The sequence below is a fragment of the Bombus pascuorum genome, chromosome 1 (genome assembly GCF_905332965.1).
Source record: "Bombus pascuorum chromosome 1, iyBomPasc1.1, whole genome shotgun sequence".
Taxonomy (NCBI): Eukaryota; Metazoa; Arthropoda; class Insecta; order Hymenoptera; family Apidae; genus Bombus; species Bombus pascuorum.
This window is the reverse complement of record NC_083488.1, coordinates 8,480,736-8,504,601: the sequence shown is the minus strand read 5'-3', so window position 1 is coordinate 8,504,601 and position 23,866 is coordinate 8,480,736. Positions and strand designations below refer to the sequence as shown.

The following is a 23,866-nucleotide window of genomic DNA, read 5'->3' as shown; positions in this document are numbered from 1 at the left end:
CACGTACACAGCAAGATTGTATCGCACGTGATCGACGTGATGTATAGCAGTACTTTGCTAATTGGCCAGAATTCTGCCTTTTTAACTGGCCGTTGCTATTCCCACATTTCTTCGAAGTATCTCTGCGAAATGGAATTCCAGATTTTCTCAAAATCCTTAAAATCTAAGTATCTGAAGTCAGATATTACTGTTTTATTATCTTATTCATCTGGACAGATTTTTTGGTATAGACTTCACAGATAATAACATCGCTTTCACTAATTTTTATTCAATGCCGTGGTAATTATGATTATTGAATTTTTATTTATTATATTGTCAACGTAATTTTTTACACGGTTCGCGTATGTCCTATGCATCATCATTTAATTGTAAAATTGCAATAAAATATTTTATGTAAATAGTTATATAGTTATTTGTGATGTCTTTTCTGTCAAAATACCTCAAATGAAGTAATTGCGAATTATAAACTTTTAGTATAAATATTCTTTTATATATACTTACCAGTTTATTTTATTAACCGATATAGATATATAATATATGTATAGTTTCTAAATTGGTAACAGTTCAATAACTGGAGTAAAACGAATGGCTGTATAAACGAACGATATTACTCTATCCTGTGATTTTCGCCCGTCCTTATCTTTTTCACTTTAGACTTATCTCTGATTGGACACAAGCCCCTTATCCCCTGTACATAGGGGGAAGTTTGTTTGATACATTTTATCGACATACGAAGCATGAAAAGTTATATATATCAAATACATACTCAGTTATCGATATCGAATATTTCCCTTGTTCTTTATAATAGCTACTTCCTCTTACAATCCCATACAAAAGGCATTTTAAAAGCAATGAAAGCATCAAACACTTATTAGACATACTTACAATATATCACAAAATGTTTGTTTACATTTGGTGGACTTACATAAAGTCTTTTAATAACAGTATGTGTAGTAATATGATTTATTTCATACCGCTACAAATTCAATGAACATGCTTTCGATTTTATATCGATATGATTAAGAAAATAATCAAAAAGAGGAATTCATACTTGCGAAGTTATTAGTTATACTATTTTTTCACCCTCTAAAAAATAGTCTGATTTCATTATCAAAAATCAGTTTCTACGTGGTATTACAAGATTATTTACATGGAATGTCCCTAGACGTTATAAACATTTTAACAATAAAACAATTTAAATAACAAAAGTAACAATATTATCGTTCACCAATGCAACATTCGTAGTTTCTGTAACGTAAATATGTTATGTAAATAAGTCAGTTCTTTTGTATTCTATTAAAAAGTTCTATATTTCATGTGTCATGAAATTCCATTCAGTGATTTTCAGATAATTTCCAACAAGGAATTAAATGCGTAAGATGCGATGTATCAATTAACTAGTAAACACATTAAAATATAAATTTAGACGTTTCAAACAAAATTATCGCGATGTTTTCCTATACAGAGTACGATTCGATAAATTTGACAAAAAACATATAACTCATAGCACAAGCAATGACTTTTAATTTTTGTTAATTTTAATTGACGTTCCATGCAGTTGTAAAAAGATCAAATTTGTGCATGAACATCATCGAATGAAAAATTATCATTTCTGACATAAATCTTTGTTTCTATATCCTTCCTCATCAAGAATTTAGTTTTGCACCTAATGGTTGGGGTCTTGAATTGCGTTCAATTCTCTTCTGCTGCTGCTCGAACAGCCGTTGCTCCCTTTCTCTTCGCTTCTGTTCTCTTAATGTTTTTGTGGGGTCTCCAAATTCCTTTGTTGTTTCTTCTTCCCAGCCAACAGAATTGTCTTCCCATTCTCCTAGCTCATTCTATGTAAATATAATTTCAGAAATTATATAGTTCCTTCTCATTAAAAATGGTCATGTAAGAAATGTAAACATACAGATGGTACAAGATGATTCGCCATGGCAAATTTTGATGCGTTCCAGGATGTATTTTCCGAAGCCTTATCATTTACAAAAATCTTTGTCTGTACTGTAATCTTTGGTGTCATATTCTATGATAGATATAAGAAGTTAGATATAGATATTTCCCAGTTGTTAAAGTAACAGAAATAATTACCTCGAAAAAATTTGGTTGCTGCTCCTCTGTAGATTCTGGCAGTTTAGAAACTTGCTGTCTGTATTGTTCGATTTTTGCTTGTACCGTGTTAACTGGCCTATCCGGCACGACCACGACAGGATTTTCTTCCCATTGATCCCAGTGCTCTAATTCCTTGAGCAAGCATCTTCAGTGATTACTATTATCGGAGTCAATGGTACAACAAGATTTCCATAATTTTTGAATCGTTGCAAAAGAGATGAACTTAAAAAATGGTGAATGACAATGTTCGAAACTCACTGGTTGTGTTGTGTTGTTTACGGTGTTTGGTACTACGCCGATCGTGGAGAGAGGTATAGAATCACAAGACGATCTTCTTCGACGTCGAAGACAGCACATCGCACGCCTAAATACTCCCAGAAGTAATACGATGAGGACTTTCAAACGATTTACTAAAAATTCTACTGCCATCGTAATATCGGCATAGATCTAACCTCTTTTACAATGATATAAAATTGTATATGTTTTTATTACAAAGAATCAAGACTGATCAAATGCCATTTTGCTGAAAAATATTTAGAATTAAGTAATTTTACTGTCGTGTCACTTTGTACATACTTTATAAACACTAGTAACTGCTAATAATAAATATATTCTCCATCCGGCACAGAGCTTCTCGTAAAACAATAAAGAGGTTATCGAGAAATATCGATTAAAATTTATGCGTCGACTGTCGACTCGTTTTCAAACTTTCAACAGGTTGTTAGTTGTTATCAGAATTAATCGTAATTCGACCATCTTGCGATTCAAATTTGAATTTTTGTAAAGCTGTAGGAATTATATTTATTAACAACTTATGTATAATCTTTCTTTATTTCTTTACAAAATCTTAAATTATATTCACGAGACGAGTAAAATATATATGTACAATGTAGTAATTAAGTAAATAAAAAGTAATTAAGACATAAATGTTTATTTATTTTATAAAAAAATAATATTGTTATATTTCAGAGTTTATGTACGAACGCATTTTTCGCGTTTCGTTCTGCGATCGAATTTACACTTCTGGTACGGACCGCATTTTACTCCGCCACAATAAACGTCGTCTGAAAAACAAATATTATGTATCTTAGAAGATAGAAATCTTAAAAAATTATGTAAACTCTTTTACCATTTGATGATCCTTTATATCCATTGCCGGTACTAACGGGACTCGCTGAAACACATGACTCACTTCCGCATTTATTTGGGCAGCATTTCTCATTAAAAGAGCATTGAAAGTCGGAAACACATTTAGGAGTGCATTTTGAAACACTGTTTCTTAATGGACAATGTCCTTCTTTATCTAAAAAATTATTAAATTATAAATGATGAATTTTCCTTTTGCGTAAAGATAATTTTAATGAGCCATTTTTGAAAATAGAAATTTATTTCGATTAATTCTAATATTGAATAAATTATACGACATCAAGATTGTTAAATAGATCAATAAATATTTGTTAGCTATATTGAAATACTCGCGTGGTAATGTAGTAATGTAATAATTATGTAGTATTATCTTTATATTTTATGATTGACAAAAGACAGAATATGTAATCATAGATGAGATATAGGATGAATCAAAATATCTTACAGAATTTGTAGGAAATCATTTTTTATAATAAGTCACATTGATTTTTCTATATTTTCCTATATCGACGATTATATCTGAACGTATATATTTCTCAAAGTAAAACATTTATTGGCAATAGGCATAATCAAGATATACGTGAGAGATATAAAATATGACAAATTATTAATTAATAGTCAATTAAAATGTCAATATGTCGATATTAATTATAGATAATAGAATTATATTCGTTTTATACGAAATGTCAGTAAATAATATATCTACATACAGGTGATTAATTAACTTACGAGACAGCTGAGCGTCTGCCACAGCAATTAATAAGCACACAGCCAGGGCCATAATTATTCCTTTTTCTATAATGATATACACTTGATTATTTGATAGTTCGAAAAATAAAATAATGTATTACTGCACAAGATGTCTCAATATAAACAAAAAGTAGAAAAATTTATCTTTTTAGATAGCTTTTCTCATTTTCAGAAACGACAAAGTTATCTCTTCGATCGAATTCTCTCTTTAACTCACATTAACTTTTTGTTAACTTGAAACACCTTATATAAAAGTCTCAATTTTCATAAATACACATACTATGCATTGTTCTTTGTCGAAGATCCTCTTCCAGAATTTTAATATCACTAGATCTATTCAACTGCAAGATGAACAACGTCTAATTGGTGCGTGATAAGAGCTCAGACTTTTAAATCTTTCTCTGTCATTTTCTTTCCTTATCTATCTACATAACAATCTTCGTGTCATTATCTCAATCATTTCCACCTCTACTCTGCGGTCAGCGAAAGGAACATGTCGTGAAACGGCGGCACGTAGGGAACCAGTTGATTCAACTTCTTGATATTTCCCGACATCATTGCAGTTTATGAACGCATTTATGACTATTATTGATATGTTTTTACGTTTGTGACTCAACTGTTCGACGAATAATGTAGTTGGATATATCAATTGAATACGTGAATTTACGTAAAACTAATACAGACCTCAGGTTCGTAGATCAATCTTTCATTGATACAAATTACGTATTTTTATGTATTTTGTTACGAGCCATTTTAGACGTATTAAGCGACAATAATAAACGCGTTTACATTGTATCTATTTGAATATTTTTTATTTTTAAATCAATACTGGAAAATTTCACCATTTTGTGATTAAAATGATATATTCAAAATAATTCGATTTTTTGAATAAAACATTTGTTTTTTTTTTTTTGTTTTAAATTAATATTGAACAAATTTTTGAACTTTTTATAATATATATAAGAGAAGTTTTTTTTACAGTAAGTAGGATTTTTTGAATTTTTCTGAAATGGCCCCAGAGAAGATGCCATCCTTTTTCTATTCCTTATCTAATCTTTTTAGCAGTTTATTTTTTGTTTTTTTACTTCTTTTTATCTATTTTTTAATAATAATTTATTTTAAGGATTTTAAGAAAATAGAAACGATCCTCCATTTAGTCTGTCTTGCTAATGACCTTCTCTACTTGGATTTCGTAAATGTATTCTTCAAGGATCTATGCAAATGCAGGTTAATAGGTTAATAAAGTGACGCATCATTTACATAAGGCCGCTTACCAACGAATTTGTTTCTGAGAAATTATTTAAGAAATTAAAAGGTCAATATAGAACATCCTATTTCAATTACAAACTCGCATATATGTATAACAAGTATTGTTATCTATTATTTAAGATATCGATGAATTTTTAAATCTAGAAATTTAAAAATTAGATGGTTTAAAAAGGAGTATAAAAAGAGTACCATAAAATCTGATATATATTAATTACTACATCTAGTTAAGAGTAAGATTTTTAATTCACAATTATCACAAATTTTGTAACAATTACAAGATATGGCACAAGGATATATATAGTTACAAAATATTAAATAAAAAGAGAATCATATTTTCCTGTTAATATTTTATGGCGATCTGCAATTATTTTAACTAATTGAAATAACGTAGATAATTATTTGGATCTCTGGAATTGATGTAAGGATTCCTGGGATTATTATAAAAGTTTTCCGATTCGTCTGCAAATTCAGTCACCTCAACATCTGGTTTTTGACATGCCAATGCTCCACATCTATTTTTGCAACATTTCATTGTTCCTCTACAATCATTGTCATCAGTGCAGGTTGGTGAGCACACCCATCTTCCTTTTGGTTTTGCTGGACACGAACCTGGTTTCTCTAAATATACAGATTAAGTCAAATTTTATAATTGAAATCAAAGTTAGGCATTTTTAAAAGGTTTTCAATTATTAAGAATTTGAATAACTTTATGCCGTTTCTGCCAATTAATTAACATAAAATTTAGTTATCAACTTTGTTATTAATTGCTTTACAGTGTCACTTTACCAGTAGGAACTGTTTGTCTCATGGTAACAGGTTTTGTGCAAACAAAACCTCCACAATTGGTTGGGCAACATTTGCCAATTCCTAAGCAGTGTGAGTCGGAGAAACAAGACTGACTACAAATCTGCACTGGCAAAGGTGGTGGACAGGAACCTGGTTTCGCAGCAAAAGGCTCGTACCTGAAGACATTATTTCAATTGCGTGAGAAAGATTCATTAGCAGACTGAGAGTAAAATGTATGTAAATTCATGTTTTTTTTTTTTTTTTTTTAAGAACATAACTAAAACAGTAGGATTTAATTAGAGATTTGATTCACCACAAACTCATTAGATATTATAAAAAGTTACTATACTTTGAACATTTTATGTCTGTTCTTATATATTTTCCCGTCTTTAAAATGTTCATAAATGCATAAAAATCCGTAATCTGTTCAGCATAAACAATCAATTAATTAATTGGACAAGGTAGAAACAAACCTGGATTGAGCAAGCGTTGTGGCCAAAGACAACATAGATACCAAGACCATCGTAAGCAATTTCATTTTTCAATTAGTTTACTCACTTAGCTGACTTGAAACTAAAAACGAAAAACGTATGTATTTGTAAAAACTTCGATTATTTCGATAAAAACTTTGTTCGTGAAATTTTCGTTTAAATATTTATTTTATCTAACAGGAATTCCACTATTTCACATATTCGGTAAACACAACTATTATTTTCTGTTAATAATAATTATCATATTTTATAAATTGTTTAAAAAATTACACAGATATACTGAATTACTTTGTGTTAATGCTTTCAAAACTGAAATGCGATCGATTATGACACCGTTGGCTCTCAGTCGTGGGTCGACAAACGAAGAAACAGGTGATCGAGACTTTTGCTGAAGAGAGAAGAAATTCTCTCCTATATAAGATCGATCCCCACTCAATGATAAACGCAACGAGTATGTTGTAACTCCTTAACGGAAATCGGGGATCGTTGGACCTACCTCGGATGTCGAACCGCAACGGTAATTAGACTGGCAAATTAACGAGAAATCTAAATCGAGCGGAAGGAAGATAGTGGTTTCTGCGAGCCCCAGGGTTAACGAAATGAGTGGGCTGTAGTCTAGATCATTTCCTGATCGTTGATCTCGGGGAAGCATAGTTTTTTCTTTATTTTTATTTTAATAATGATTAGAAATTTAAATTTATGGATCAGAGATTTATAGATATTAGTAATATAAATTTATAGATTCTTCTTTATCTTTTTTCTTTATTTCATTCGCACGAGAGACGAACCAAATTTTTTGGTTTGCCAATCCATGAAAGCTATCATTATAAGAAATTAACGTCAATACAGTAGTATAATATATATGTAAATATTGCGATGAAAACTTCTTAATTTGTTAAGTAGATTTCGAAGAATATCTCTACATAAATGAATATTAATTTCTTTGATGGGATATTTGAATAAACACTAATTTCTATTAGTAGTATTGGATAATTACCGATTTCGTGTATTCTGATATATTTTAATATAAAATTTGTAGAATTTAGATTTACTGTAAATATTGAAAAAGATAAGAAGTCAGATTGATTGAGCAGAATTTGCAGCAAAACATAATTAAATTACAACTTTCTATTCATAGATATCTCTTTAAACAAATATAAAAAATCTGCGCTGCATTTATTTCATGTATTTTTCATTTCAAGTGCTTCTTTTAATCAAAGAATAGAAATACCTTTATGTCCAAAGATACTTGTTCTTCGTGAAAGAAAGGACACGTTATTCGACTCGCCGTCAATAACTGAATGGGTACTTTTCGAGAATTTTAGAACGCTTGGTTATTCCTGGCCGTGATGTTGATACCACGACAGGTCGTTTGATACTGTCGATGAATACTCAATCGCATGTTTTATTCAAAAAAACACATTTGTCTGTATGTGCATGAGCGTGACATCATTTGTACTTCAACGATATTTTGCTTGCAGCATCGAAAGTATCTACATATTTTGTAACAGTGTGTTAGGTTCTGGCGTCTTTTAAAAGATAATTCCTAATATGAATATTTGTCAATTTTTATTCATATTAACAATTTAATCGATATTTTGTTATTAGGTTTAGTAATATTTATAGAATATTATCTAAGAAGCTTGATGATGCGTAAGAGAAGCGAAACTTTGCAAACTTTGTGTTAACAAATATGGTTTTTATCTCTGATTAACGACAGATTTGGCAAGAATATTTACTCATGCTTTTTCCCCCTTGCTATTGAAATTTACATACACGGACATGGTAAATTACATAATGCATATTTAACGTGCAATTTCCGAGAATAATACGGCTTCCTAGAAACGTTCCTCACAGCAAATGCACCTGATAAAAATTATGACTTTCTGACAATGCATAAATTATACTCGATATTATCAATACTCCATATTTCACTATGTTTATGGTATGCTACGTAATTCATTCATGATCAATTCATAATCAATTGATTATCATTAAAGTAACACGAAGATGCGATTGAAATAATTTTGCAATTTCTATTATCTTTAGTTTTATTGGTATAAACATAAATATAAAAAAGACATAGTAGTATTTCTACTGGTAGACATAAAAAAAGAATGGTTTTGTGAAATATTCTACACTATGATATTACAATCAAAACGATAAATGCATCCTTGGTACTTGAAACGCATTTCGTCGTCATTCTTATAAAGATGTAAGACAAAAGGAATTTCGTCACCTGTACAAAGTATTGTTTACGCTAGAAAATGATTACAACATATGGTGCATGAATTGTATGATTAATAACATAATGATTACGCGACGCCATGTATTCTTAACGCAGTCTTTGGCGTCATCGACATTTTTTTTTTTAACAATTGTCGTATAAATTGTTCTAACTTAATCCTAAGGACTGACGATATAGAAAACTGGTTACAATAATAATAGAATATAGAGTAGAGGACAGTATGTACAGATTGCGATTTTGGCTTTCCGCCAAAAGATGAAAATTTGATTTGGCGCTCGCTAGCATTGTATTCTTTCTTGGACCGAGATCCGAGCATCGGTTAATTAACATAATATACACAACTTAGTGGCGTAATCAGAAAGCCTCGAATGCTTGTTGATCAATAAGATTCTAAATTTCCTAAAAAAACGTAGTAAAATAATTGTCTCAACGATTCGGGTTCCGAAACTTAAACTTAAAATCTTTGAAGATCTCAAATTTATCGACCTTAATGATTTGAGATCCCCAAATTTGTTCCTAATCTAATAAAATTTATGGAAATATCGAAACGACTAAAATATTTTATAATATACTTAAGACACTTTAAAAATATCTTCGATACTATGAACAATATATATTTCGCTTATCGATAACATTAACAAGTTAATAATTAATTATACATTGGTTTTATTCTCGTAACGCATTCGAGGCAGTTTTAAACTAATAACGACCAACAAACGCACTTAATTGCAGTACAATACCATAAACAAAAACTACAGATTAAGTCGCGCCTCGCTGAGTATTAGAATAAAGAGAAAGAAAGATAAAAGAACGAAGATAATGTACATAGAAGACATGAGCCATAGCGACTATCCTGAACCGAACAATTTACAGTTAAATACGCTATTAATACTAAGGATTACGAAGAACACTGACGTCGAGTACTTGAAATCATACTCGAGTATTTCTCCAATGAAAAACGATCGCCGAGAGCACTATTTTTGAACGATCCGCCCATTAAAGTCTCCAGTCGGAGAAACGACTTCTTTTCAAGTACTTCTATTCGTGGTAATCGTTTTTATTTTACTTCTTCGTGGTAACTGTAACAGAAAATAGAAACAAAATTTTGATGAATCGACTGTAGGAGCGAAATGATTTGCACACATAGATATATAGCGTTAAAAGTAGCAAATGATGATGAAAGTTCACTAAAGCGTCTTAAGTAATCGACAACCTTCGTGATTCCCCGCTAAGTAAAAGGGAATGGCCAGTGACTAAACTGGTAAGGAATTCATGGAGCAGATTTCAATTAAATTAAAATTCTATTTGGTCATTTGGTTATAGATGCAATTTAAGCTCCTTAAATAGTTCTTTCTCAACTATTTCTGGGTATATGATGAACGGATAAACCTTGAATTAGAATGATTGATATTTGATATATTTATTACACGGTTCGCTGAAATTTATAAGTAGAGAATTTCATGGAAGAGAAACTGGGTAAATACTAGGAAATACTGTGACTATATTTAGTCACTTATATTCTTTTATCTTGAAATAGCTTGTTATGATGAGATATGATTTTCATTCATCTAGTGGAAGTTACGTCATTAAACTGATACTAAATTAAACTAAAATACTATGTAAGTAGTAAATTTGAAAATGCTTGAAACAGAAAGTATTTGATACCAGAAAAAATGCACAGGAAATAGGGAAGCATGTATAAGCATGAGTTATCCAACCTAATACGTACCAATTGAATTCATAATATAATAACAGAATAACTTAAATAAAAAGAGATAAAAGTAACTTTACCTCTTGGTGGAACAGGAGGAGCAGGTACTTTCTTCGTGGCGCCAGCTTTCTGATCCTGAGGAATGTCGACGTTCATATATTCCGGCAGTTTACCAGTATCCGGTACGTCCACGCCTTCTGAACTATTCGCCAGATTCGTTTCCACATATTCCTCGTTATTTTTACCTTGAATTTCAGTCAAAACATTGTCTTGACCTTGTACGTCATCAGTGGCCTTATTTTCTTCTGTTTGACTGGGAATCTCGGCCTTGGTTGAATTCTTCGAGGTTTCAGATGCATGATTTAAGTCGAGTGAATGTCTCTGCTCGGTTTGCTGACCTTGTGTAGTTTCTTGAGACGAGGTGACGCAGGCTGGAGTCACGTTCACGTAATTTGTTGGAATGCACATGCTAGCAGGCGGTACTGGTGCTGGATTCAACGTAGACGGGTCAATGTTTGCGTAACTGTTGCCAGAATGTCTGGAGGACTCTGGTTCTGAAGCGTCATTAGTGACTGGCGATGAATTTTGAATCAAGTCCAGGTACCTAGGGTGATCACACGGGGAGCTTGGAGTTTTTGGTTCCTTCAGAGGAGCCTCTGTCTTGAAAGCTGTTGATCATTATTGAAAACTGTTATTTAGAATCTTTTATTCGAAATAAAATTTAAATTACAAATCTATGATTAATCAGAATATAATTGATCGTCTTGAAACTGCTTCTAGCGTATATCTTTAAATATTGTAGTATGTATTAATCGAAATTATTTATTTTCTACTCGGATTGTTTTATTGTAGGCTTTTAAAATTTTACTATTTGATTACTAACAGTGAATGGGTAATCCCGATGGTGGAAAAGCGATGTAGTATTCGGTATCCTCGCCTCGTAATTGTGGCTGTGATGGTCTCAAGTCTAAATCGTTTCCAGTCGAGGAACGAGGAGATGGGGAATACCTAAGCGCCGGGGAATACCTTCCTGCGAATGGCTTTGGAGCTGGTGGTATTTCGTACGACATCACGCCCGCTTTATCCTCTCTGGCATTTTGTAACTGAAACCATTTTTCATTCAGAAATTTCAAGTTCTACAATCAACGAAATAAAAATATTTGTAGCTGTAGGAAGGTTTTCAAAGTTCTTTATTGAGATATCGATTATATATTTTTCTAAATACTAACTCGTCGATCCTCAGTATCAGAATGAGTTCCACTGTCACCTAAACTGGTCCCACTGCATCCGCTGGCAGTGCTCATTCTACCAGACGAAGACGAGCCTAAGAAAATAGAAATTAATTAAAATATTTTCTCTCCAAAGAACAAACTTTACTATCGAAATACGTACTTGAAACACTGCGGAGACTTAGACTGCTAACTGGCCTACGGTCGGTTAGAGCACCATTAACATTCTCCACTTTGCTGGTCGAAGAAGAATCGTCACTTCCGGTTGTAGAGTCCTTCGTATCTACAATTTAAAAGTAATAAAAAATTAAAACCTTATGAAACAGAGGATTATCTATAATATATGTATTTTTCTCTAACGAACCTTTCTTTCCTTTGGAGAAGAATTTTCTAATTCTGTCAAAAGGTGTAGGAGCCTTCATTTCTTCTTTCATTCTTTTCTGTATTCTTTCATACTCTTCCCTCATCGCAGTGAGTTGCCTCTGTTTGTCTTTGAAGCTCTGTTGAACATCGTTGCGATTCCTCCAGTTCTCGACCAATCTTTCCACTTCGGTTATCGTGAACACGTTGTTCTTGAAGTCGTTTATGATTTCCAATAACTCGTCCTGAGGCCCAGACGGTTCCCTCGACTTTGTGCTGCTGGAATTGGAGGTGGTTCTACCATAAGAGAAGGAGGATTGACTATTTTCTTCTCGAGCAGGCATGGGATGAGAATCTGAACGACTCTGGGTGGGCGTCGCTGTTCGAGATGGCTGCTGGCTCACTGCGTTCGATGTTGGTGTTTTTGGTCCTTGAAAAATTAAATTTGGAAATCAATTTTTCGACATTGCTTGGAAAGGTTTCAGGTTGGAATATTTCAATAATTATTTGTAAATTACAAGGTTTCAAGATTTAAAAATTTAAGTATTCAAATATTTTGATATTCAACTTGAGAAATTTAAATATACAAATTCAATAATTCAAATTTAAATATGCTACGTCTATCTTTTTATAGAGTTACCTACCAGCTGGATGCATTTTCATATAACCTTGAAGAGGGAGTTCAAAGCCGTTCGAGGAGGTCATCACAGGCGTTGGTGTTGACGGACTGGCGATGACGGGAGTCGGTGCTGGTACGATTGAATAATTTGCCTCAATGGGGTTACTGGTGGTCGGGCTAGGGGTTACTGATAATTGACCTGGCAAGATCAAGGACGTTATTGGTCTTGCGGCCGGTGGCACCGAATAAGCTTCGCTCAAGGGTCGTGGACGACAATAATCCTCCTTATCGTTATTGGTGTCGCTTGATGTGTTAGTTGTCGATGGGTCCGCACCTGAAAAACGTTTCGATCTTAATATTGGGCCATTTATATATTTTATCTGTATAATTGTATATTTGTAACCATAGATTCAAATATAAGTGTGTACAAATTTCACAAGACATAAAATACAGATTTTAATAAAAGAGAGTCTACTCACTTGCCGCTTGGTCTGTAGTGGTCTCGCTGATTACTTTCAAATAGCTGTACATGTTGGTGAACTCGTTCATTTGCTGCGGCACCGTGCGCGAGAATTCAAGGAGAAGCCCGAAACATGCAATTCAAAAGTAAGATACCAGTTAATTTACCGAAACATACCAAAAGATCAATAAGAAATTCTATAAATCAAGTCTACTATCATTCTTCATTAACAATATCTCAAAATTCTATAAATATTGAAGTTTCTAATTCTAATTAGAATCCGGACGAAACTAGTTAGAGTCGCCAAACTAATTCCAATTGACCATAACTGATTTTCATGGAATATAATTAATTAATTATTTAACGAGTCGTAATTAACTCTAACCGATTCCGACTAAATCCAACTGATGTTAATTAATTTTGACTGATTTTAACTGATCACGTTTTCAATTGGAAGTCTACGGACAGCTAGACGTAGAGTTTAGAGAAAAATAGAAGGTGGATCTTCCAAGCGACAATTTGCAATTAGGTATAGAGAAATATCACGAAAGTACCGGTTCCATTGGACTAACTGTGATGTTGCTTTAAAGGCGATGTTTTTGTACCATGTAGCCACGAAGCTGATGCGCCAATCTTGTATGTCCTGCCTGCTCTGCAAGATCCGCAGGGGTGAGTTCCGACACGTTCCTCAGGTCGCATGCTATATCACCGCCTGGACACTCCAACAGCTGCCAGGCTAATCTCTCCAGGCCGAAGCGTGCGGCAAAGTGTAACAACGTTGGATTCTCTTCGGGGCCTAGATCAATTAAGAGTTTACTTTACTTCTTAATCTATTACATCTGTATAAAAATTTAGAATTCAACTTAAAAACTGTGAAATGAAATTTTAATCTAAATCTGAATGTTTAAATTCAAATTCCGGATCGTAGGATATCTCCTATCAATGAGATTCATAAGTTCTTACCAACCAGCTTTTCTATTAGTCCAGCAAGCGAAACAAACAATATTTAATATTTTCAACAAACACATTTGTCAATGATTAAACTATTTCAAATCAACAAATACTCACTCGAGTGAACTTTTTGGGTAGACACTACCCCACTGGGCGTAGACAGGAGATTGAAGTGCGGTGGAACGTTTCGTTGAAACGCGTGGACCATCCAGTTGTCCAATTTTTCGCGATCACCAGGATTAAAGCCAAAGGTCTACGAATGAAATTCAATTTTTACCAGATTTGAATCGATTTGGATGATCATAGGAATTTCGAATTCAATCTATCAAACTATTATTTGCATTTACCTGGCACATAAATTCTAGGGGATTGTCATGGGCCCTGAGGATTTGATCGAGTTCCCTGAGCCTGCTCTCGCATTTTACTTGCCTCACACCAAGCGGACAACCATTCTTCGCTATACGAACACCGACCAACATCGATACCTCTAAACATCTGTCGGGAATGGAGAATTGCAGGGCATAGGGATTTCTTCGTTTAACGTGGGCGATGTCAATCGCTTCGCCGCAGCGATCCACTATCACCGATACGTTGTCCTCAGGTCGTAATGGGTCGTTTAACAACGCGATTATCCTGTTGTGACCCTGAAAGTGTTTATTTTCTTTTTATATTAATTTTATATATCTTTCTTCTTCTTGGAAACACACTTAAACCCAGGAACTTCCATAATCAAGCTTGTTTAAATATATATGTATATCTGTTGCGATTACATGTATACAAGATGCAAAATTGAAAGTATCAATAGAAGTATTTTTGTTCTTTAAATTGATAAAATTTTATTTGAACTTAATGAAATCGTTCGCGGTCATTTAGCTGTTTGTTTTAATTAAAAAAAAAAATCGTCTGCAGTGATTTACCTACCAGCTTCACTTTTTTCGGATGAACCGAAAAGGCGGTTTTGTCGCTCCTCAAAGCAGGAGGCGGCATTGTGCCAAGAATTCCAACCGCGGCACCCAGAAGTTCACCAACGAAAGTTTCGTCCTGGTCTTTCACGAAGAATTTTCTCCACTGATTGTACGAAACCAGAATCGACTTGTGGACGTCGCTGATGTGGCTATCGTGGACACCCAACATCATCGCGAGTACTTTGTCGGTGATTAGCTGTCTGGAGAGATTCGTCGCGTGTTCTGGCCGAGTTTGCACTCGTTCCAACAATATTGGACACACGACGACGATCTGCAAGCGAGCCGATCGAATCCTCTCCTCGGTGCCAGGTTGCATCGATTCTTCGATTGTTACGTGACGAACTCTGTAATTTCCGATTTGATGGAGAAATAGTTAAAGAGATGTGATTAAAAAGTTATCAACGATGATGGGAACATATGCTAGAAATTATGAAGTATGAAATTATGTTAGAAATTATATAGAATGGTTATATTTCGCAACGATATAATAGAAAATCCATTTATTCGAATGTGAATTCTTATTGTATGAACGAAAAATCATAATGAAGAGATTCTGTATGATATGAATCGTTTGTCAATAAATTCATGAAACGAAGATCTGCTTACTTAAAAGGCGGCCGGCCTTGTTGCCTGCTGATCTGCTCGAAACAGGCAGTGAGGTAATTGACCCACAGGCTCGAAATTTCGCTGTCCTTGCTCGACACAAACAGTACATCATCTTCAGGATGTGAATCGATTTTCGACAGTCCGGTCGCTGAACGAGATCCTGCAAGAATTTATTTTAATTCCTCAAACTTTGTCGTACGTTCGTCTATTCATTTTAATATCGTAACGACAAAGCAAGTTACTAATTTGTAAAAACTAAATTCGAGTAGAGTAATTATACAAAAAAAAAGAAAGAAAAAAATGGTAAAATAACAGCGTAAAATAAATCGATAACTCCTTTACACTCTATTTACACCTGGTCTTAATCAACGATCAGGTTAATTTGTACAAGCCATTAGCGGGAAGGCACACCTTGCTTTAGTTTTCTCCCCTGGCGGAGTCGCGTTCAATTTCGCTTAATGCGGCTCGCGACACGCGATGTTAATGAAATAATACCCTTCTAATGCGTTTGTTCCGCGTTATTCGAGAAAACGACATCACGGAGATGTCTGATTAACGAGGGCGAACGCCGTCACGCGAAAATCTTAATGAATCATCAGTGATGATCATCGTGATAAAATAATAATATACTTTACTCCGCTTAATTTCGTGTGACTCGTTAATGATATGAATAGAGATAGTATCTTTCAATTTCATTGAACCTTTCTACGTCAGTATTTGATTTGGCAAGAACGTAAAAATTATTATTAATCTCGTGACCCACTCAGGTAAGGTAAGCTGATCAATTTCGTTTTCTGAAAATTCGTGAATTACAGTATTATTACAGAATTACAGAATTAAAGTATGTGATTGATACTTGAGTCGGTAACCTTGAAATATGTCGTGGAACAGTGAACGCGCGAAACCGAGGCTCATGGCTTATCTAAACGTTTCACTGCGGTCAGCAGAAGGAGCAGCTCGTGAGTTTATCGAGCGTACAATAGTATAATTAATGGGGTCGTCCGTTTTCCATAACCACGATCGTTTCTTGTACAACGGGGCTTTTGTGCCGGTTGATATCGATATCTGACAGAAACCGACTGGAAACGCACCAGGGCTTATGATCCCTGCATCCCAAAATAACTAGAAAGAGTTCACTTTCGTTCTCTTTCTTCTTCTTCTTTTCCATCCCTTTCAATTATAATACCCTGTCTATTATCGATCGTCGTTCGATAGGTTTCATAAAATAGTTGAACTAAGCTCATAAATGGTAAAAGATGGGATTGTATGATGTAGGTAAGATGGTATGTATAAGGTACATTTATTAAATAATGTAATTTAGTTAGTTTTTAAATAAAGTAAAATTAATGTAAATAGTAAATTAGTCTCCTAAATAAAGCAAAAGTTTTTTTATGAATGGCAGAATTTCGAAAAAAATGAAAGAAGTTTTATTTCATTTCTAAATGAAGAACTTTGATGACTTAAAAACATATTTATTCAAGTCTTTACATATATTAGGCATAAAGAATAATACAATTTTCTCTTTCAATAGAAAAATTATTTTCCCTTTCCTTCTATATAGAAAAATACTAAAACTTTATTCGCGTCTACTGTACAGTTTGAAGAAAGAAAGAAAAAAAAAGATTTGGTCCTATAAGCAATTATTTTTTATACATTTGGTATAAATTTGGTATATAATTTTGTATTGTATTTTTATACATTTGGTTTAAATTGAAGAAAAATAACGAAGTTAACAAAATAGTTTCGCTAATAGTATTTTATTGTACTATTGTATTCAACAGCAAAGTTACCATAGTTCGAAACAAATAAATATAAGAGGAAAAACTGAGGAGAATTATTTTCAAAGCACATAGTTGTATAATGAGTAAGGATTTAAAGATGCATCGGAATCGAAACGATGATGGAGTTATGGGAGAATGGAAAGCTTCATAGCCTTGCTGGGGTACGAAGGCTCTGAAAATAACCGGGCACGGGGTAAACTTTCATTTTCTCCCCTATTCCTCTGTGCGCGCACAGTTTTCCGTGAAAACCGTGGACAAATAAACGCGCTGTTAAGAATAGAAGAACACCATAGCCGGTGCAAAGGGTTCGTTTCCGTGTTCGTAACACGTGGTTTCCATCCTGAACACATAATATGACGCGAACGTCAACCTTTTCATCGAGTCGAACTGGTCCAAACTTTACTTTCCCGTTAAAGAAAAAAGGCTTAGATAAAAATAATATTCCTAACTTCTTGTCTCTATCTTCTCATGTTCTTGAGAATTCTTTTCAGTTATCATAGATGGATTATTCGTATTACCGTTAACATTTATTATTATTTCATTAATACTCGATTATTATTGTTAATTTTTTAAATGAACATATTAAAATAGTAGAAATTTTTTTCAATTACTAAACGAATACTCTGCTTCGAATATGTTATATAATAATGGAAATGTAAAGGAAAAAATATATTTGCATAGCAAAAATATTCCTTCTCAATTATAAATGTACTAGAGGGAATTCATGATTGAAAGATCTTAACATTTATTATTATTTCATTAATACTCGATTATTATTGTTAATTTTTTAAATGAACATATTAAAATAGTAGAAATTTTTTTCAATTACTAAACGAATACTCTGCTTCGAATATGTTATATAATAATGGAAATGTAAAGGAAAAAATATATTTTCGTAGCAAGAATATTCCTTCTCAATTATAAATGTACTAGAGGGAATTCATGATTGAAAGATCTTTCTTCCCGTACTTGGCTTCTCTAGTCGCCATGTCGGCGGTTCTTGCGTTCGCTACGTGACGCGCGTGGCTTCCGTTTTCGGCGTATCCGGTCTTCCACCGAATTAATAGTCGCAAACGATTAAAGTCGCGAGCCGTTATGTGCGCTCTTCGTAACACGATCCTGGCCTGCACGACAGGAAGCATTATAACGGATGTTTTCGAAAAATATAATTCCGCTATTGAACTCTCGAATCGATGTCGATCGGCTTTCTACTCCTTCACGAATCAAAAAATTGTCGAATTCTTCTTTCTATGCATTTTCTACTCGATTACGTTGCTGTTTACTTTTACAGTTTTACAAATTCTTTATAAGGACTCGTAAGAAGTAGAATTCGATGAGATATATCATAATTACTGCAACCGTACAACGATATCGTGGTATTCCAGTGAACATCAGGCAGAAAGAAACTTCCCTTGCAGCGCACCTTTTAATGCATCTCTTAATATACTTTCGTCCAAACAGACTGGCTATTCGCGTTCCTCGAGATCTCTAATTTACCACATCCACCTATATTTAATATTTACTGCAATCTCTACAACTACTCTCCGTTCCTACTGAATCCTATTTCTCGGAATTAAGGCAAAAATATTCGATGTATCTCCTTTGAGCATAATCTTACTTCTTCAGGCTAGTTCGAATAATACTAAACCTCGTATGTTTTAATTTACTATTTATTATACAATGTGTGCAACAAATTTGAACGAATTATTTGTCAAAAATTGTGCGATAATGTTAATTTAGAACGTTGGAAGATATATGAATTTTTTCAGATTTCTTCAAAAACTATTATATCCGCTGAAGATATGAAAGTTTCATGTTTATACCTCAAGTGTACGTAATTTTTCACGTAATAAGAGATGAACGGAAATATTTGAATCTTCCACGAAAGAGTAAAAAAGAAAGCATAATGTATAAATCATTTTGACAAAAACCAGGACTCTGAGCTATCTCCTAAGTCACGAAACTTTTTGCTGCGAGATGCGAAATAGGAGAAATAAGACGAAAGACAGGGGCGTACATAAATTACGAGCAAAACGAGACACTTACGCGTGATGTTGGACAAATCCAAGAAAGTCGGCCGGTTTCGTCGCCGGGACCGTGGCGTTTCGCACGTGTTCGCCATATTTTTCTGCGGGACAAACTTCTCGGCCATTTCCTTCGTTCGGTTTCTTTCTCGCGCGTGCCGTTTCACCCTCCAAATATTCACCAACACGAATTATTCGCGTATTTACCACCGATTCGTGTTTTCTTTCATCGTCGATGATAAAATGGAAAGAGAGGAAGAAATAAAATGAACTGTTCTTGAGAAGAATTTCACTCGAAGGACACGGAGGATCGGATTGAACGAACACCTTCGATTTATCGTCGACGACTGACCGGTTCGAAAGGATCGATTCGATACGTGGAATGACCATCGTCGAATTCGAATAGTTTCCCCCACCAATGATCGACGTTCGCGTCATTGTTTTCACGTACGGACTCAGAAATTAGACGATGCCTATAATTATGATGGACGAACGTGGAATATTAAGTATACGAGTGTCTTCGTTTGTTTTGGATCTGAACGGTTGCCAAGGGATGGAGACAAAGTTCTGTCACATCTGGGGATGTGGCTTTTTCTCTTTGCTCTCTTTTCTCTTCTTTATTCGTATATAAATGTACTTCTCTTTTTTAGGAAGACTGTAAAAGAAAGAGGAATTCGAGAAGAATTTTTACGCTAATTTTATTACAAATATATCGGAGAACCGAGGCTGTATTCGCAAATTGGAAGTTGTTTCGAAATGTAATTCGGTGATCAGAATATTGAAAGAAAGAATTATTGTTCATGGAAAGATAAACGAAGCGTTTGACGCATTTAACGTTTAACAATTTAAGAAATTCAGAAATACATACATTCGCTTCAAAACCTTTTAATAGTATACAAGAGCGAATTACAGTTAAAATTGGAATATAAAATTTCGAATAATGTAACAGAATTAAACACTAAAATAATATATGTATATAAATATTAATGACAATAAAAGTATAAATATTGATATTACATAAATATTAATAGGATATTGGAAATGAAATTTATCGTTGATAGTTTAATCGAAAAATCCGTTGAAGCTCGTCACATAGCACGATAGATGGTAGGAATAAGCGATCGTGTAAAGAAGAAAAGGCTAGAACGTGGCAAAGATGGTGGCTGGCATTTGTATTCGGCGCGGCGCACGAGTCCCTGCATACGATTAGCATATACTGCATATCCTGCGCATCGGGTGCATCAGGACGACAACACGCTTTCGAATGCACGAAATTGTCTCCGTCGGGGAATTCTCGAAGGACGCTTTATAAATAATTTCCACGAATTCTCAGATTTCATCCCCCGTTCGCTCGTCGTTTGTCCTTCGTCAACACATCTATCTACGTCCCTCATAACTAAAAGACAATTCTGCGGTTTTCGCTTGATAAAACGAGGAATACGGGTGTCCTGTTTACGAGCGATTCCTTTTCAGAATTATATTTATATAGGGTGTTCCGAAACACGCGGAGCTAATAATATGAGAGTAATTTTAGGACACAAAAGAGGAAGAAAATTATTTGATTCATCCCTCGAAAATGGAAATAAATTATTATTCACGTAAATATTGTTCGGTGTTATTAACTATATCAAATATGATTTCCTTTCTTAGCTGTTTTCGCCTCGTAGTAATTTTTAAATATTAAACTGAACTTTTTTACTCAACTATTTAGAATTGTCGCTAGAAATTGTGAGTTGTATTTGAGTTACTTATTGTTTGACTTCAGTTTTTCAATATACAAATTAATAGACTGACCGCAGAAAGACGATCAATCGATCGCCTCGATCGCTAAATTAAATATTCTGGATTTTTAATACAGTACTCAAAGTTTACGGCCCATCTGATGAAAACTGGTATATTTGTATTTAATTCGTCGAGTAATGCTAGAAAGTATAATAGGTTTTATAAAATATATTTTCTACTGCAAAACGAAGATTAACCTAAATCTTTCTGAACACCCTATATACGTTCTTTCGATTAACGATGAGATCGATTAGCGATCGAGACGGTCTATACATTTTTCATTGGCGTCGCACTGGCGCGGCAATAGCGTCACAACGGTTCATTAGAATTTTTAATTCAGCTATTGTTGCGCATGATGATTTTGGACGCTTTTAAACGCGCCCTTATAACGATATATGGAACACTGGAGCACATTTGTAAACAATGCAATGGATCGTTTATGGTCGAGGAATTTTCCTTCAACAAAATTTCGTATTGTTAATATACCTCTATATATAATAATCTAAAATTAGACAATTAATAATTAAATATAAGGAAAATAATATTACCAAAGTATTCCATGCTTCGTTTCGCATAATGATTCTCTTCTTTGATCTTCATTTTCCCGATCTAATATCTCTTTCACAATTGTTAATCGTTGAGTCTATGAATTTTCAACACGAACACATCGTACCAATCATTTTGCACCCCATATAAACACGTAGCCTTCGGATTTGCACGAATTTTGTACGTCACCGTGAAGAGTTTGCTCGACACGTTCCATTCGATGCGGAATACCAATGATTTTTGGTACGGGGAAAAGTAATAAATCGAAGGAGAAAAAGGGAGAACGAAGATGTCGATGGAACGGACGAAAAATGGTAATAGAAGAAAAAACAACGTCCTGCTGCAGCGCGGCGCGCCTCGTCACTGAACATCATCTCGAGGGTTGATTCGGGAGATGCGTTCGGGGAACTTCGTGGATCGCGCGCATGCGTGACCAGCTGCGCCTAGATCTGCGCAGACGCCACGTTCAAATATTTCGGGAATCCACGTGGTTGCCTCGCGTGAGAACCGCGGCACGCGACGCGAAACTTTAACGTTCTCATCAATTTTAGAATTACAAAGCAGAAGTAATTTCAAACGTGTAATACAATTTACATTATGCGCTAGAGTGAAATTAATTATTCCGTATTACAGAGTTAAACGAGCACGATACACGTTGTGATAAGAAACTAGAATAATGATCAGTTTCCTAACCTATCTTTTAACCATGTTCTTACACGAGATTACATATTTGGTATTAAGTACGATATTTTTGTTTGTTCTTCATTTTAAAAGCGATTATTATCGTGCAATTAAGTTAAAGTTACGAAGAACGAGTCGTTATATGAGTAGAAAGATCGGCGCTTCGTTTCGAAAATAAGATAGCGATCGCGCTTTGTCTACTCGGGCTGGCTTAATTAGTCATTAATTGAGTTAATTAAGAAAGAACCGCGCGGGTATTCCAGGATCGCTTTACAAGACGACTCGTCTTCGAATGAAACTCGTGTACTCTTTAGCCTGCATTTGGTACATTCTTTTCGCGGACTTCGCAATCTCTCGAGATAAGGAAAGACGCGCAAGCTCACACATCCTAAATAAATAGTCTGTGACCCTAAACAGGAACATAGCAATCGCGATGCAAACATCCTTCTTAATTATTGCTGAATTTTTTATGCGTATTAATTTTGTACGATACACGTTAAATGCAAAATTATGAAAATCGAGAAGATACTAGGAAGATTTTTTGATACAAAAGCGAGTAGAATTACTCGTCTACATATACAAATGATGGTTTTCTTGTCTAATTAATGTCTATTCATTAGTACCAATTTATTATATTTTTTATGAAGTATGTATATAGTTCTATTATCGTTAGCATAAATCGACTAGACTGAGTACAGTACTTTATAATAAGTACTTGTATTATACTACAACGATTTTTACTTTTTGTTAGTATAATACAAAGAATACTAAATTCATGAAAACTCTTTTACCACTGAATCATACTACTTTTAACGATATCGCGCAAGTGCCTACTTTTTTCTCTTATTTTTTTCTCTATCCTCTCCCTTTAATTTCTTTCTTTTTCCACAAATTAAGTTCTCCACGGAGCACTTGACACCGAGATACAAAGAGTGCTCACATGTGGAGAGTTGAACCACGCTTGCCGGCGATTTTCTCGACGAAAAAACTTAAACAGGACGTCCATTCACGGCGAAATCGAAATTCCAGCGAGTCGCGTTTAGGCGGCTCCCTTTTACTCGCTCCTATTTCCGTTGCCGCTGCAAACCGTCTGCTAGGAGGTTGCACGACGTGCTACTACGTTTTTTCTTCGCGCAAAGGCGTTTCGTACGCGATGCTTGTTCTCCATTGACGCAATAGCCAACCGTCTTACGTATAATTTTAATGAGAATTGTTGAAATAGTTTAACTAGAAATTTTTTACAAGAAAGAACATTAGAAAAAAGCTAGAGAATTGGATTAAAAGTCTTTGTATAAATTTGAAAATAAAGCTTACTCTATTTGGTAACATTATATGCATGTTAACGAAAA

The 23,866-nt window shown here is 34.2% G+C and overlaps 5 protein-coding genes across 8 annotated transcripts in view; 1 reads left to right on the top strand and 4 right to left on the bottom strand.

Annotated features, from left to right (window-relative positions):
• The window catches only part of LOC132916426 (caspase-1-like), a 223,250-nt gene that overhangs the window by 84,095 nt on the left and 115,289 nt on the right, over positions 1 to 23,866 (top strand). The window lies entirely within an intron of this gene.
• Positions 948 to 2,885, bottom strand: LOC132916483 (receptor-binding cancer antigen expressed on SiSo cells-like). Of its 2 annotated transcripts, XM_060976541.1 has the most exons (4): positions 2,371 to 2,872; positions 2,092 to 2,244; positions 1,913 to 2,026; positions 948 to 1,838 (listed from the first exon to the last, which is right to left on the bottom strand). In XM_060976541.1, exons 1-4 carry the CDS (start codon positions 2,539 to 2,541, stop codon positions 1,647 to 1,649), a joined length of 630 nt encoding a protein of 209 aa, XP_060832524.1. In that variant the 5' UTR covers positions 2,542 to 2,872; the 3' UTR covers positions 948 to 1,646. The 2 variants fall into 2 exon arrangements, with proteins under 2 accessions (XP_060832524.1, XP_060832533.1); XM_060976550.1 differs by lacking the exon at positions 1,913 to 2,026 and having other exon boundaries at positions 2,371 to 2,885.
• Positions 3,025 to 4,425, bottom strand: LOC132916538 (waprin-Thr1). The gene is made up of 4 exons (XM_060976634.1): positions 4,289 to 4,425; positions 3,988 to 4,053; positions 3,242 to 3,415; positions 3,025 to 3,176 (listed from the first exon to the last, which is right to left on the bottom strand). Exons 1-4 carry the CDS (start codon positions 4,293 to 4,295, stop codon positions 3,085 to 3,087), a joined length of 339 nt encoding a protein of 112 aa, XP_060832617.1. The 5' UTR covers positions 4,296 to 4,425; the 3' UTR covers positions 3,025 to 3,084.
• Positions 5,502 to 7,942, bottom strand: LOC132916526 (waprin-Phi1-like). Of its 2 annotated transcripts, none has more exons than XM_060976617.1 (4): positions 7,786 to 7,942; positions 6,537 to 6,636; positions 6,064 to 6,239; positions 5,502 to 5,895 (listed from the first exon to the last, which is right to left on the bottom strand). In XM_060976617.1, the coding sequence occupies exons 2-4, from the start codon at positions 6,599 to 6,601 to the stop codon at positions 5,651 to 5,653; spliced, it is 486 nt and encodes a 161-aa protein (XP_060832600.1). In that variant the 5' UTR covers positions 6,602 to 6,636; positions 7,786 to 7,942; the 3' UTR covers positions 5,502 to 5,650. The 2 variants fall into 2 exon arrangements, with proteins under 2 accessions (XP_060832600.1, XP_060832605.1); XM_060976622.1 differs by lacking the exon at positions 7,786 to 7,942 and adding an exon at positions 6,843 to 7,331.
• The window catches only part of LOC132916256 (phosphoinositide 3-kinase adapter protein 1), a 45,643-nt gene continuing 30,356 nt past the window's right edge, over positions 8,580 to 23,866 (bottom strand). For both annotated transcript variants that reach the window (XM_060976099.1, XM_060976108.1), the window contains exons 6-18: positions 15,704 to 15,863; positions 15,054 to 15,441; positions 14,480 to 14,776; positions 14,250 to 14,385; positions 13,787 to 13,977; positions 13,201 to 13,273; positions 12,747 to 13,055; positions 12,107 to 12,532; positions 11,906 to 12,025; positions 11,743 to 11,837; positions 11,397 to 11,616; positions 10,594 to 11,181; positions 8,580 to 9,881 (exon numbers count right to left, since the gene is read on the bottom strand). In XM_060976099.1, coding sequence (XP_060832082.1) covers positions 9,865 to 9,881; positions 10,594 to 11,181; positions 11,397 to 11,616; positions 11,743 to 11,837; positions 11,906 to 12,025; positions 12,107 to 12,532; positions 12,747 to 13,055; positions 13,201 to 13,273; positions 13,787 to 13,977; positions 14,250 to 14,385; positions 14,480 to 14,776; positions 15,054 to 15,441; positions 15,704 to 15,863 — 3,020 coding nt within the window. In that variant the 3' untranslated portion in view covers positions 8,580 to 9,864. The remainder of the gene's footprint in view (positions 9,882 to 10,593; positions 11,182 to 11,396; positions 11,617 to 11,742; positions 11,838 to 11,905; positions 12,026 to 12,106; positions 12,533 to 12,746; positions 13,056 to 13,200; positions 13,274 to 13,786; positions 13,978 to 14,249; positions 14,386 to 14,479; positions 14,777 to 15,053; positions 15,442 to 15,703; positions 15,864 to 23,866) is intronic.